The 12,224-nt window shown below is 43.2% G+C and overlaps 1 protein-coding gene across 2 annotated transcripts; it reads right to left on the bottom strand.

Annotated features, from left to right (window-relative positions):
• Nucleotides 1-152: 152 nt before the first annotated feature.
• On the bottom strand, nt 153-2,041 carry LOC112782327 (peptide methionine sulfoxide reductase B5). 2 transcript variants are annotated; one of them, XM_025824679.3, is made up of 3 exons: nt 1,662-2,041; nt 946-1,102; nt 153-416 (listed from the first exon to the last, which is right to left on the bottom strand). In XM_025824679.3, the coding sequence occupies exons 1-3, from the start codon at nt 1,991-1,993 to the stop codon at nt 261-263; spliced, it is 645 nt and encodes a 214-aa protein (XP_025680464.1). In that variant the 5' UTR covers nt 1,994-2,041; the 3' UTR covers nt 153-260. The 2 variants fall into 2 exon arrangements, with proteins under 2 accessions (XP_025680464.1, XP_072085602.1); XM_072229501.1 differs by having other exon boundaries at nt 1,677-2,026.
• Between the last annotated feature and the right edge of the window lie 10,183 nt (nt 2,042-12,224).

The raw sequence follows: 12,224 nt of genomic DNA on the forward strand, positions 1-12,224 counted from the left end.
GGCTAAAAACCACAAAATCTACTGGCCCCTAGACTTTCTCAAAAATAAATAAGTGCTTTTAGTTTAAAAAAAAAAACAAATAAATAAATTGCAGTAGCCTCAAAACTTCCCCGTCAAGTACACCAAGGAAAGAAGATCAAGTACATATGAACTTTGTGAAACATAATTACTTAGGCAACATAATTGTTCACGCAATAATACAGAGAATTATTTACTATCTTATATCTTAGTTCTTAAGAAGCCATGTATGCATAGATGGATTAGCCGGTGTTGGCGGGTGCAAACTTGAGTGAGATGCTATTGACACAATGGCGTTCATTAGTAGGTGTTGGAAATCCTTCACCTTTGAATACATGCCCAAGATGTCCACCACATGCACTACACGTTATTTCGGTCCTCATTCCATCAGGGTCCGGCTGATCATCAAATCAATATTCATACACCACAATCTCATCAGAAAGTTATATGTTTTAGACTTTTAGATAGATTACTTTTTAATAAAAAAGAGTTAGCTTAAGCAACATTTTCAAAATGGATATGAACAAAGACAACATCACTAAGGCAGCGTTTGCCAACACTACAATGCAAGAACAAAAATGGTGGTTATATATTCAAGTCCAAATGTCTTCGTGTGAAAAATAGCTTAAATATGGATATATGTAAAACAGTTTAGTCAAATATATCAAATAATAAATTTAGTCAAACGTCTTAATTAATATAATAGCAACATTTTGAAATAGACAAAAAAAATCACTAAGGTGGCATTCAGTGACTCTGCAATGTTAAGGATAACTTAATAAAACATATTAAGTTATCTAATAATTTTCAACTATAGAAAGCATATTTATTTGCAAACAAAATATCTTTATTCTTGAATATATACTTCTCCATATTTTTGGGTGTTTAGACAAATACCAAAACTGGCTTAAGATCAAGAGAACTCACATGGCGACTTATGGCTCCGGGAAGACCCTGATAGAACGCTGGCCAGCCACAACCAGAATTGAATTTTGTTATTGACCTGTATAGAGGAGTCCCACAACCTGCACAGTTGTAAACTCCCTCACCAAAGAACTTGTCATATTCTCCAGTCCCTGGAAACCTGAATAGCAAAATTACTTTTACTATACTATATCAAATTTGAGCGACTCTTATACAATATCATAATATGGAGTGGACTCACTTATCTCAAGAGCTAACTTGAGAGGTTAGAAATGCTCTCGCTATTTGTAAGGAATATTATCTACCTAGACCTTATCCTTAGATAATGTCAAATTCTAAAGCTCATTTGTTTAGTGACACAGAACACTAAGTCAATACAAAATCATATTTGGATAAGACATAAACAGAAATATTATCACTAGAGATTTTTTGTGTTCTTTCCCAATTTATTTTTATTTTTATTATTATTTTCATTAAAAAAATTAAAAATTAATTTTTCATAATTTATTATAATTTATTATCAAATAAAATATAAAATCGCGATTATTTATGTTTTATTCTCTATATCTTAACTTATTCTGTTTTCAAAATCAAACACAGCCAAACATGCAACTATAGAGTTGATCCCATTAATCAAGGCACTGAATTAATTGGAGTTGTTATTTGTTAACTAGAAGCAAAACAAAACAAGGGAAGAAGGGATGTTATATTATTGTTACTCGGTGCCTTTTTGCCTGAGAATCCGAAACTGCTCGGGGGAGAGGATGGCATGCCATTCTTCCTCTGATTTCCGGAGGGAGCCAGGTGCAGCCATGGCCACGAACCTACCGCCGCGGAAACCGCCACGCTTCAGGTGGTGATGATGAAGGCCGGGTGAAGCAGCAAGTGGGGTTGGAATGATGGTGGATGGTGGAGGAAAGGTGAAGAGGGAGGTGGTGGAAGTGGGATGAGAATGGAGAATGGAGAAGATGGGTTTAGTGGTGTCGGAAGAACAGAGAGGTGTGGCTCTCAGAACACTGAAGGCCATGTTCTGTGATATTGTTGTGTTCATTGGTCAATCTAGCAGTAGCAGGTGGGTGTGACCGTTTCTTAGAATTTCACATGGTATTTATACCACTTCATGTGATGGATAAATTTATCGAATTATTATTAAAATTTTATTTTTAATTTTAATAGTCCATCTGTCCTAAATAGTTTCACCGTATGTTAACTAAATAAAAAATTTAATTTTAATATACTATCATGGTAACACGTGCATCTAATAATATAATGTCACACTAATAAAAATAAGGAAATCAAGAAGGTACCAACAAAAAATTAGCCAAATGTCTCTAGGTGAAAATAAAAAATCTCTATATGGATGGTAATTATACTAGGCATTAGGATGTTTCTTCTACTAAGTATTAGAATTTTCTTTTTCATACTAAATGGATGTTTTTTTATATATTTTATAAATTTTTTTATATACTAAGAATTAGGATTGTAGAAAGCAGAGTTCCGTAATCTCCGCTCCTAATTCTCCAACGTATCATTCGGAATTTTAATTTGGGGTGAGAAGCAATTAATATCAAATATTATAAATTAAAAACAAATAAAATTAATTAAATATAATTATAAATTAGTTAAGTTGTTTATTTTTTGGCTGATCACCTCTTAGTTTCATATACTTTTCCTGATAAAAATAATTATTTTTTATATTGATTAAATGATTAAAAAAACAATTATTATTATTATATTAATTAATATATTAAAAAGAAATTCTTATCTAAATAATAATTTAAACAAATAAATATAATTAAATAATTATATAAAATATTTTATACTATTAATATATTAAAATTTATTAATATTATTCCAAGAATATATTGGGTTGGATTTTAAAATACTATATAACAGTATTGTTCATACCCTGACCCAATAATAAAGGTCCAGGATCCAAGTAAAAAGGCCTAACCCAAAGGGTTGGCCCTCACCCAGTACCAGCCTTCATTCCCAGAAGTCGGTACTGAACACAACCTGCTCCAGAGAAGTCGGATACGAGGGTTAGCTGGCAGATAACACTCATTCGAATGAGTAACTACCCCTAGAAACTCTCTAACCACTTCATAGAGCCATATCTTAACCTCCCTAAGATATGGGAACGGTTATCCACCTAAAAAGGTGGCACTACTTCAGCGGTGGTTATTGGTTCGCCACTATAAATACACTGACACCATTCAGGTATCACCAAGTCCAATACTCTCTAACCTGCTCACATTCTTGCTAACTTAGGCATCGGAGTGTCTTTGCAGGTACCACCCCCCATTCTTTCTCACGTACAAGTCGGACGGAGGAACACCGAGTACCAGGTCCACTCGAAAGCCGCCTCCTTCATACGTTTGGGCCAACCAACGCCATCCAGCCCATTAATCTCCGGTTACCCACCGTAACATTGGCGCCGTTGCCGGGGACCCGAGAGATCAACCAGTGATGGCGGATAGATCCCCTGAAGAGGGTCATGTGGAGACAGATTCTGAACAAGAGAATCTGAACACTGGAAACAATGAGGCAGACCAGACCCTTCACCAGGAAGCCAACGATCAACACAGGGAAGGCACCTCCGGAATCAAAAACCCAAAGGTAAATTCCTTGGAGGGGCGCGAATCAGAAAAAGAAGGACCATCCCACGCAATTGAGCTCATGGGATTAGTCCACAGTCGCCTCGAGCAGCTAGAACAGGAACGGGAACGACAAAAGGAAACCGAAAAGAACCTAAAAGAGGAGATGGAGCGACGAAAAGAGTTAGAAAGAAAACTCTTAAAGTTAGAATCCTCCCTCAAAGGTCAGAACTCCCACGACGGTAGAGAAGATTCGCCCTTAGGGGAGAACGATCCTTTTAGCGAGGACATAATGAGGGCAAAAGTTCCGAGAAACTTTAGAAGCCCCGATATGGACCTCTATGACAGAACCTCTGATCCAAAGCATCACCTGAGCAACTTCAAAAGTCGGATGTATCTGGCTGACGCCTCTGACGCTACGCGATGCAAAGCTTTTCCGACAACCTTGTCAAAAGCAGCGATGAAGTGGTTCGACAGCCTCCCTTCGAGGTCAATTACCAGTTTTGAAGACCTCTCAAGAAAGTTCTTGATGAGGTTCTGCATCCAGAAAGACAAAGTAAAACATGCACCAAGTCTCCTGAGAATAAAACAAGAGGTCGGGGAGTCCTTACGGGCATATATGGAAAGGTTCAACAAAGCATGTTTGGAGATTCAAGACCTGCCCACCGAAGCAGTCATCATGGGGCTAGTCAATGGTCTTAGAGAAGGTCCCTTCTCACAGTCCATATCAAAAAGACACCCCGCCTCTTTAAGTGATGTACAGGAAAGAGCTGAAAAGTACATCAATATGGAAGAAAATGCTAGGCTAAGAGACCCGAGTTTGCGACCCGGTCACCCTCCCTCAACGAAAGAGAGGGAGAGGGAAGCTAAGAAGAAGGAAGAACTCGGCCTCGATAGGCCAAGAAAATATCACTCTTATACTCCACTGAAAGTCCCTGTAGTGGATGTATACAGAGAAATTTGCAATACCGAAAGGCTGCCTCCTCCCAGGCCCATTAAAAATAAAAGAGGAGGGAGCCGCGGTGATTACTGTGAGTACCATAAAATATATGGGCACTCCACAAACGACTGTTACGACCTTAAAAATGTGATAGAAAAACTGGCCAGAGAAGGCCGGCTTGACAGATATCTCATAGAAAGGTCGGACAGTCATGGAAAAAGAAAGCGAGATGATATGGATAGAAGAGACCCACCACCACAAACTCCGGAGAGACATATCCATATGATCTCAGGAGGGTTTGCGGGAGGGGGACTCACAAAATCCTCTCGTAAAAGACATCTCAAGAGAGTTTACCAGGTCGAAGAGGGGTCCTCTGACCTTCCAACCATTTCATTCACAAAGGAAGATGGGCGAGGAATAATCCCTGGGCACGACGACCCAGTGGTAATTACCATGATCCTGGCAAATGCCCATCTACACAGAACACTAGTAGACCAAGGAAGCTCAGCGGACATCCTCTTTAAGCCCGCTTTCGACAAACTAGGGTTAGATGAGAAAGAGTTAAGAGCCTACCCCGACACCTTGTACGGATTAGGCGACACGCCAATAAAGCCACTAGGATTTTTGCCCCTCCACACCACCTTTGGAAAGGGGGAGAAATCAAAGACTCTGAGTATAGACTTCATAGTCATCGACGTGGGGTCAGCCTATAATGCTTTAATCGGCAGAGCTACCCTTAATCGGCTCGGAGCGGTGGTATCGACACCCCACCTCTGCATGAAATTCCCGACCTCAGCGGGGATAGCAACGGTGAGGGGAGATCAGAAGCTGGCAAGGAAATGCTACAATGAAAGCCTAAACCTGAGAGGAAAAGGCAAAGAAGTTCACACAATAGAGCTTGGTGGAGCAAGGATTAAAGAAGAGCTGCGACCCCAGCCCGGGGGAAAAACCAAGGAGATTCAGGTCGGCGAAGAGGAAGGAAAAAACACTCACATAGGAGCCAACCTAGGGGAAACCCTAAGACAAGGGTTGACTAAGCTCCTAAGGGATAATTCCGATCTCTTCGCCAGGAAGGCCTCCGACATGCCTGGGATAGATCCCGAACTCATGTCCCACAAGCTTTCGGTCTACTCAGGATCTCGACCTGTACAACAACGAAGACGCAAGCTCGGCCCAGAGCGAGCTCTAATAGTAGAGGAGCAAGTACAAGCGCTCCTAGAAGCCGGTTTCATCAGAGAAGTCAAGTATCCAACATGGCTAGCCAATGTAGTGCTAGTCAAAAAACAAAATGGTAAATGGAGAATGTGCATCGACTATACCGACTTAAATAAGGCATGTCCCAAGGACCCTTATTCACTACCAAGCATTGACGCCCTAGTAGACTCTAGCTCGGGGTATCAATACTTGTCGTTCATGGACGCCTACTCAGGGTATAACCAGATCCCGATGTACGAACCAGACCAGGAAAAAACATCATTCATCACGCCCAGAGCTAACTTTTGCTACGTGGTCATGCCATTTGGATTGAAAAATGCAGGGGCCACATATCAGAGGCTGATGAATAAGGTGTTTGCCCCTCACCTAGGGAGCTTAATGGAAGTGTACGTCGACGATATGTTGGTAAAGACCAAGAAAGAAGCCGACTTCTTGTCTGACCTTTCACAAGTCTTTGACACCATAAGGTTGCACGGGATGAGACTAAATCCTGCAAAGTGCGCCTTCGCGGTGGAGGCAGGAAAATTTCTAGGATTCATGCTAACACAAAGAGGGATCGAAGCCAATCCCGACAAGTGTAGAGCTATCCTAGAAATGAAAAGCCCGACTTGTTTGAGAGAGGTCCAACAGCTGAATGGCCGACTAGCAGCTCTCTCCAGATTTTTGGCAGGATCAACACTAAGATCCCTTCCACTGTTCTCCCTATTGAGAAAGGGACACCAATTTGAATGGACTCCCGAATGCGAGGAGGCGTTCCAGGAGTTCAAAAAGTTTTTGAGCCAACCTCCTATTTTGACCCGACCTGTAGCCGGAAAAGACCTCGTCCTATACCTATCCGTGGCAGACAAGGCTGTCTCAGCAGCCTTGATAAGAGAAGACGAGGACGGTCAACACCCAATCTATTTCATCAGTAAAGTTCTACAGGGCCCTGAGCTAAGGTATCACAAATTAGAGAAGTTTGCCTACTCCTTAGTGATAGCCTCTCGAAGGCTACGGCCTTACTTTCAAGCTCACACAATAAGAGTCCGCACGAACCAACCTATGAAGTAAATCCTCCAAAAGACGGATGTTGCAGGAAGAATGGTTCAATGGGCAATAGAGCTCTCCGAGTTCGACTTGAAGTACAAAACTCGGACGGCGATTAAAGCCCAGTGCCTCGCCGACTTCATTGCAGAATATGCAGGGGATCAAGAGGATAAACCAACTACATGGGAACTCTACGTAGATGGATCCTCCAACAAAACAGGAAGCGGCGCAGGCATAATATTGGTAGATGAAAGGGGAACCCAGATAGAGGTCTCCCTCAAGTTTGAATTCCCAGCTTCAAATAATCAGGCAGAGTATGAAGCCTTGATTGCAGGATTAAAGCTGGCAGAAGAAGTCGGTGCTACAAAGGTAATGGTATACAGTGACTCTCAAGTGGTGACCTCCCAAATAAGTGGAGAATATCAGGCAAAAGACCCAAATATGAAGAGATACTTGGAAAAAACTCTGGAGCACCTTGGTCATTTTGCAGAAACCGAGGTCACGCACATAACTCGGGACCTAAATAGCAGAGCAGACGCCCTATCCAAGTTAGCAAGTACCAAGCCAGGAGGAAATAACAGAAGCCTGATCCAAGAAACTCTCCAGGAACCTTCAGTGGTAAAAATGGAAGACAAACAAGAAGTCTTTGAAGTGGTCGGATTAAACCTCGGATGGATGAACCCCTTGGTCGAATACCTGAAATTCGACATCCTCCCCAAGGAGGAAAAGGAGGCCAAGAAAATCCGAAGGGAAGCACAACACTATACCCTGGTGAAAAATATTCTCTATAGAAGGGGGATATCAACACCATTGTTAAAGTGCGTACCGACCTCAAGAGCCACCGAGGTATTAGAAGAGGTACATAGTGGAATCTGCGGGAACCATCTCGGAGCAAGGTCATTAGCCAGAAAGGTGATCCGAGCTGGATTCTACTGGCCAACCTTGCAGAAAGATGCCACAGACTTTGTGAAAAAATGCCAACCGTGTCAAATGCATGCAAATTTCCACGTGGCCCCCCCAGAGGAGCTCATCAGTATCACCTCCCCATGGCCCTTTGCAAAATGGGGAATGGATTTGTTAGGTCCTTTTCCCCAGGCGCCAGGACAAGTCAAATACCTAATAGTGGGAATAGATTATTTCACAAAGTGGATAGAAGCAGAACCACTGGCCACCATCACTGCACAAAGAAGTCGGAGGTTCCTCTACAAAAATATAATCACAAGGTATGGGATACCTTATTCCATTACCACAGATAACGGAACCCAGTTCACCGACTCCACTTTTAGAAGCCTAGTAGCCAGTATGAACATCAAACACCAGTTCACCTCAGTGGAACACCCACAAGCCAATGGGCAAGCCGAAGCAGCCAACAAAGTCATACTGGCAGGGCTGAAGAAAAGATTACAAGATGCGAAAGGAGCTTGGGCTGAAGAGCTCCAACAAGTACTATGGGCTTACAGAACAACCCCCCAATCCGCCACTAGAGAAACACCATTCCGACTAGTTTATGGCGTAGAAGCCATGATCCCAATAGAGGTCAATGAGCAAAGCCCAAGAGTGATTTTCCATGACGAGATCGGGAATATACAGGGGCACAAAGAGGAGCTCGACTTGCTCCCCGAAATCCGAGAAGAAGCCCAGATAAGAGAAGCAGCATTGAAGCAAAGGATGACCGCGAGATACAACAAAAAAGTCATTCGAAGGAGTTTCACCCCAGATGACTTGGTCCTAATCAGAAACGATATTGGAGTCAACAAATCAAGGGAAGGTAAGCTCGCTGCTAATTGGAAAGGACCATACAAGATCAACGAGGTCTTAAGAAAGGGCTATTATAGGGTAACCGACTTCGACGGCAACGAGTTACCAAGATCATGGCATGCTTGTAATATGAAAAGGTACTACAGCTAAAAGCGAACCCTACTCCCTGATGTACTCTTTTCCCAATTTCATGATTTTTTCCCAAAATCAAAGGGTTTTTCTGAAAAGGGTTTTTAACGAGGCATCATAGTAGGGGCTAAGGGAAAATAAATTATCAAAAGCCCTTAGTAGCAATAAGGAACCTCCTCAATTAATAAAGATCTCTTTCATTTTAAATATCTCTTTTAAATTCCCTTTTTATTCTCTTTCTACGAAACGCGCCGATTTAAGCTCGACAAAACGTGAAAATCCCATGAACCGACCTAGATGGTCGTCAGGATAAAACGACGAGGTACAAGTCGGCGTAAAGAGGCTATAGAAGTCGATCATGATAAACTCGGGAGCAGTCCGACTCACAAGTCGGAATGCGAAACCGAGTAAAATTAAAATGAATCGCAAAAGTAGCCTAAGTCACGAAAAACTCAATAAAACAAAATTGAGTACTAGGAATAACAAAAAGAGATAGGAAAAAACTAAGAAAAAGTTGTAAGGCTGCCTTGAGGATCAAAGAGATTCAGAAAAGCAGGCAAGCCCCAAAGAAAAGGTTTTTTCCAGAAAAGATCAAAGAGTCAAAAGAACCACGAACAGAAAAGCATGCGCACATAAGGTAACTCAAAACCCTTATCCAAAAAGGGCATTTATTTAAAACGCTAAATTAAACCCTTATTAAAAAAGGGTATTATAAATTGTTTTGTTTACGGCCTTAAAAGGCCAAAAATTGTTCAAACATCAACAAATAAATATAAAGAGTTTAAAAAGGGGGGAGGGGTCCACAGGCCGGACCCCCAATAACCAACAAAATCACTTCTTTGCAAGAGGAGTAGAAGGATCACCACCACCAGGACCAGGAGTTGGAGAGAAAGTCGGAGGAGCAGCAGAAGAACTCGGAGCGTCCTTAGAGCGAGGAGGGGACTCTATGATCCTCTGACCCCGAGTCTTCAAATCAGACTCGGACTCCACCACGGGGACAGGAGGATCCACGATGGCACCATCAACAACAATCTTATCAGGGTCCAAAGGAGAAAGGTCCAAGTCAGGAGCAATAACTCCGACCTGCTCCTTAAAAACCCTCCAAGCCTCATCAGCACCATCCGCAATAGAGTCCTCCAACTCGGTATAGGCCTTCCGAGCATTCAGCAAGTCATTCTTTACAGACACAAGATCAGCAAATAAACTGTTGTAGCTGGCTTGCGCTACTTTCCTCAAATCCACCTCCATGTTGCATTGGGCTTGCAACTTCTTCTCCTTCTCCCGGAGGCTGTCCCTCTCCTCCTTCAGCTTGGCAACTTCCCCCTCCAACTCCCTCTCATGCTCCTGATATATGCGAAGCCTACCTTCCAGCTCCTCGACCCTCGAGGTCGTCCCTAAAGAGCTGATAGGAGTCTTCTCAAATATATCTAAGAGTTTGCCACAAACCCCCGCCGTCTTGAGACTCTCCTCAACCACAGTGGTGAGGTAGTGCCGAACAGAAACATCATCCATACTCATACGAGCATGAGGATAAATGTTCTTTCGGACGAACGCAAGAGCGTCCGCCTCACCAGAAGCGCCAGACTCTAAGGTCTTGCGCTTCTTCGGCTCTGGTTCAGGAGTAGGTCGGACAGAAGGGGGTGGCAGAGAGGAAGCAGAGGAAGAAATTACAATAGGTTGGGAGGGAGTCCCAACGTTCCAAGGAGGAGGAGGAGGAGAGACAATCGCCCTAGCACCACCAGATCTGGCACGAGACTTTGCCTTGGCTTCCTGAACCCTCTGGTAAGACTCTTGAGCGTTTTTCTTTGCCATCTCTGCAAAAACAAATCGGTAGCTAAAAGTTAGACAAGTCGGTAAAAGAAATTGCAAGTCGGAAATAAGTGAGAAACGCAAAAAGCTACCTAGTTGTGACTGGACAAAGGCCGGCGACCCCTGGAGAAATTTTTTAGTATCCAAGTATGGGGCCCTCCCCCACACTTCTCGAAGGAACCCTACGATGGCCGCCTCCACTTCGTCCAGGTCGTCCGGACCATACTTCTCACAGGGGGAGGCCTCTAACCAGTATAGAGGAAAGCGAGGAGAAGAACTCTCATCTAAGAAAAAGGGGTGGTGACCCTCTACTGCTTGAACTTTGAAAAAATAGCTTTTAAAATCGTGAAAGGATTCGTCAAAAAGGGTAAAAAGCCTCCGACCTTGTATGGCTCGGAAGGACACCCACTGTTGCTTATTATTTAGCCCACTGAAGGGTTTGGTCATATGGAAGAGATAGAAGAAAATCCTCAGAGAAGTCGGGAACTCTAAGGCCTGGCTGATAAATTGGTAAATTTTCAAAAAACCCCAAGAGTTGGGGTGAAGCTGGGTGGGAGCAACCCGGCAATGACGTAACACAGACATTTCAAACTCTGAAAATGGAAGAAAAACGCCCAAACGGGTGACCATACTCTCATACATAAAAAAGAAATGAGGGGCCGCCTCGTCGGCCCTCCCGAAGCAAACCCGGTCTTCTGGACCCAGGACTACCAACTCATACTTCGACTCATCCTCTTCAGAAGTACAAATTCTATGATGAGTACGAAGGTGGGTGATAAACTCGGTATCGACTGAAGGCTCCTCCCCTAGGACCGTGACATCAACCCACTGAGAAAGAACATCTACGGAAGCCATTTTCTTTTCTTAAAAGGGGTGACAAGAAACCTACAAAAAGAAAAGAAAAATCAACACACGGTCTCTAAAGGGAGGGGGTACGGAACTAAAGCCTACGAACCAGTCTACCTACAAAATAAAGGCACGCAAATAGAAAGCATGTTACAGAAGGGGAAAAAAGCTAACCTTTAAGTCTGAAATCAAGACTGGAGGAAGTAAAAGTCTTCGAAACGCGAGAATGCAGCACGAACGAATGCAAGGGAAATTTGAAAGATTGCAGAAACGAAACAACGAAAGAGAGGGAAAGTATTTATAAGAACGTTAGGGGCATAAGGGTAAAATTGGGGCAATCATTAATGAAGATGCACCGTTACCAAGGCCATTAAATCCCTACGCACACCCCTAACGGACACGACGATTGATTAGACGTAACTGTCAGAACCGAAAGGTCAAGAAAATCACGTCGGTTCTTAAACCATCACGTCGGTCCTCTCGCAAATCGGCTACGACCCCGAGTTGAATACTCGAACCCAAATCCTGAAAAGAAATTGGGCTCGAGTAGGGGCACTGTTCATACCCTGGCCCAATAATAAAGGTCCAGGATCCAAGCAAAAAGGCCCAACCCAAAGGGTTGGCCCTCACCCAGTACCAGCCTTCATTCCCAGAAGTCGGTACTGAACACGACCTGCTCCAGAGAAGTCGGATACGAGGGTCAGCTGGCAGATAACACTCATTCGAATGAGTAACTGCCCCTAGAAACTCTCTAACCACTTCATAGAGCCATATCTTAACCTCCCTAAGATATAGGAACGGTTATCCACCTAAAAAGGTGGCACTACTTCAGCGGTGGTTATTGGTTCGCCACTATAAATACACTGACACCATTCAGGTATCACCAAGTCCAATACTCTCTAACCTGCTCACACTCTTGCTAACTTAGGCATCGGAGTGTCTTTGCAGGTACCACCCCCCAT

This window comes from Arachis hypogaea, chromosome 20, assembly GCF_003086295.3.
Source record: "Arachis hypogaea cultivar Tifrunner chromosome 20, arahy.Tifrunner.gnm2.J5K5, whole genome shotgun sequence".
Lineage (NCBI taxonomy): Eukaryota > Viridiplantae > Streptophyta > Magnoliopsida > Fabales > Fabaceae > Arachis > Arachis hypogaea.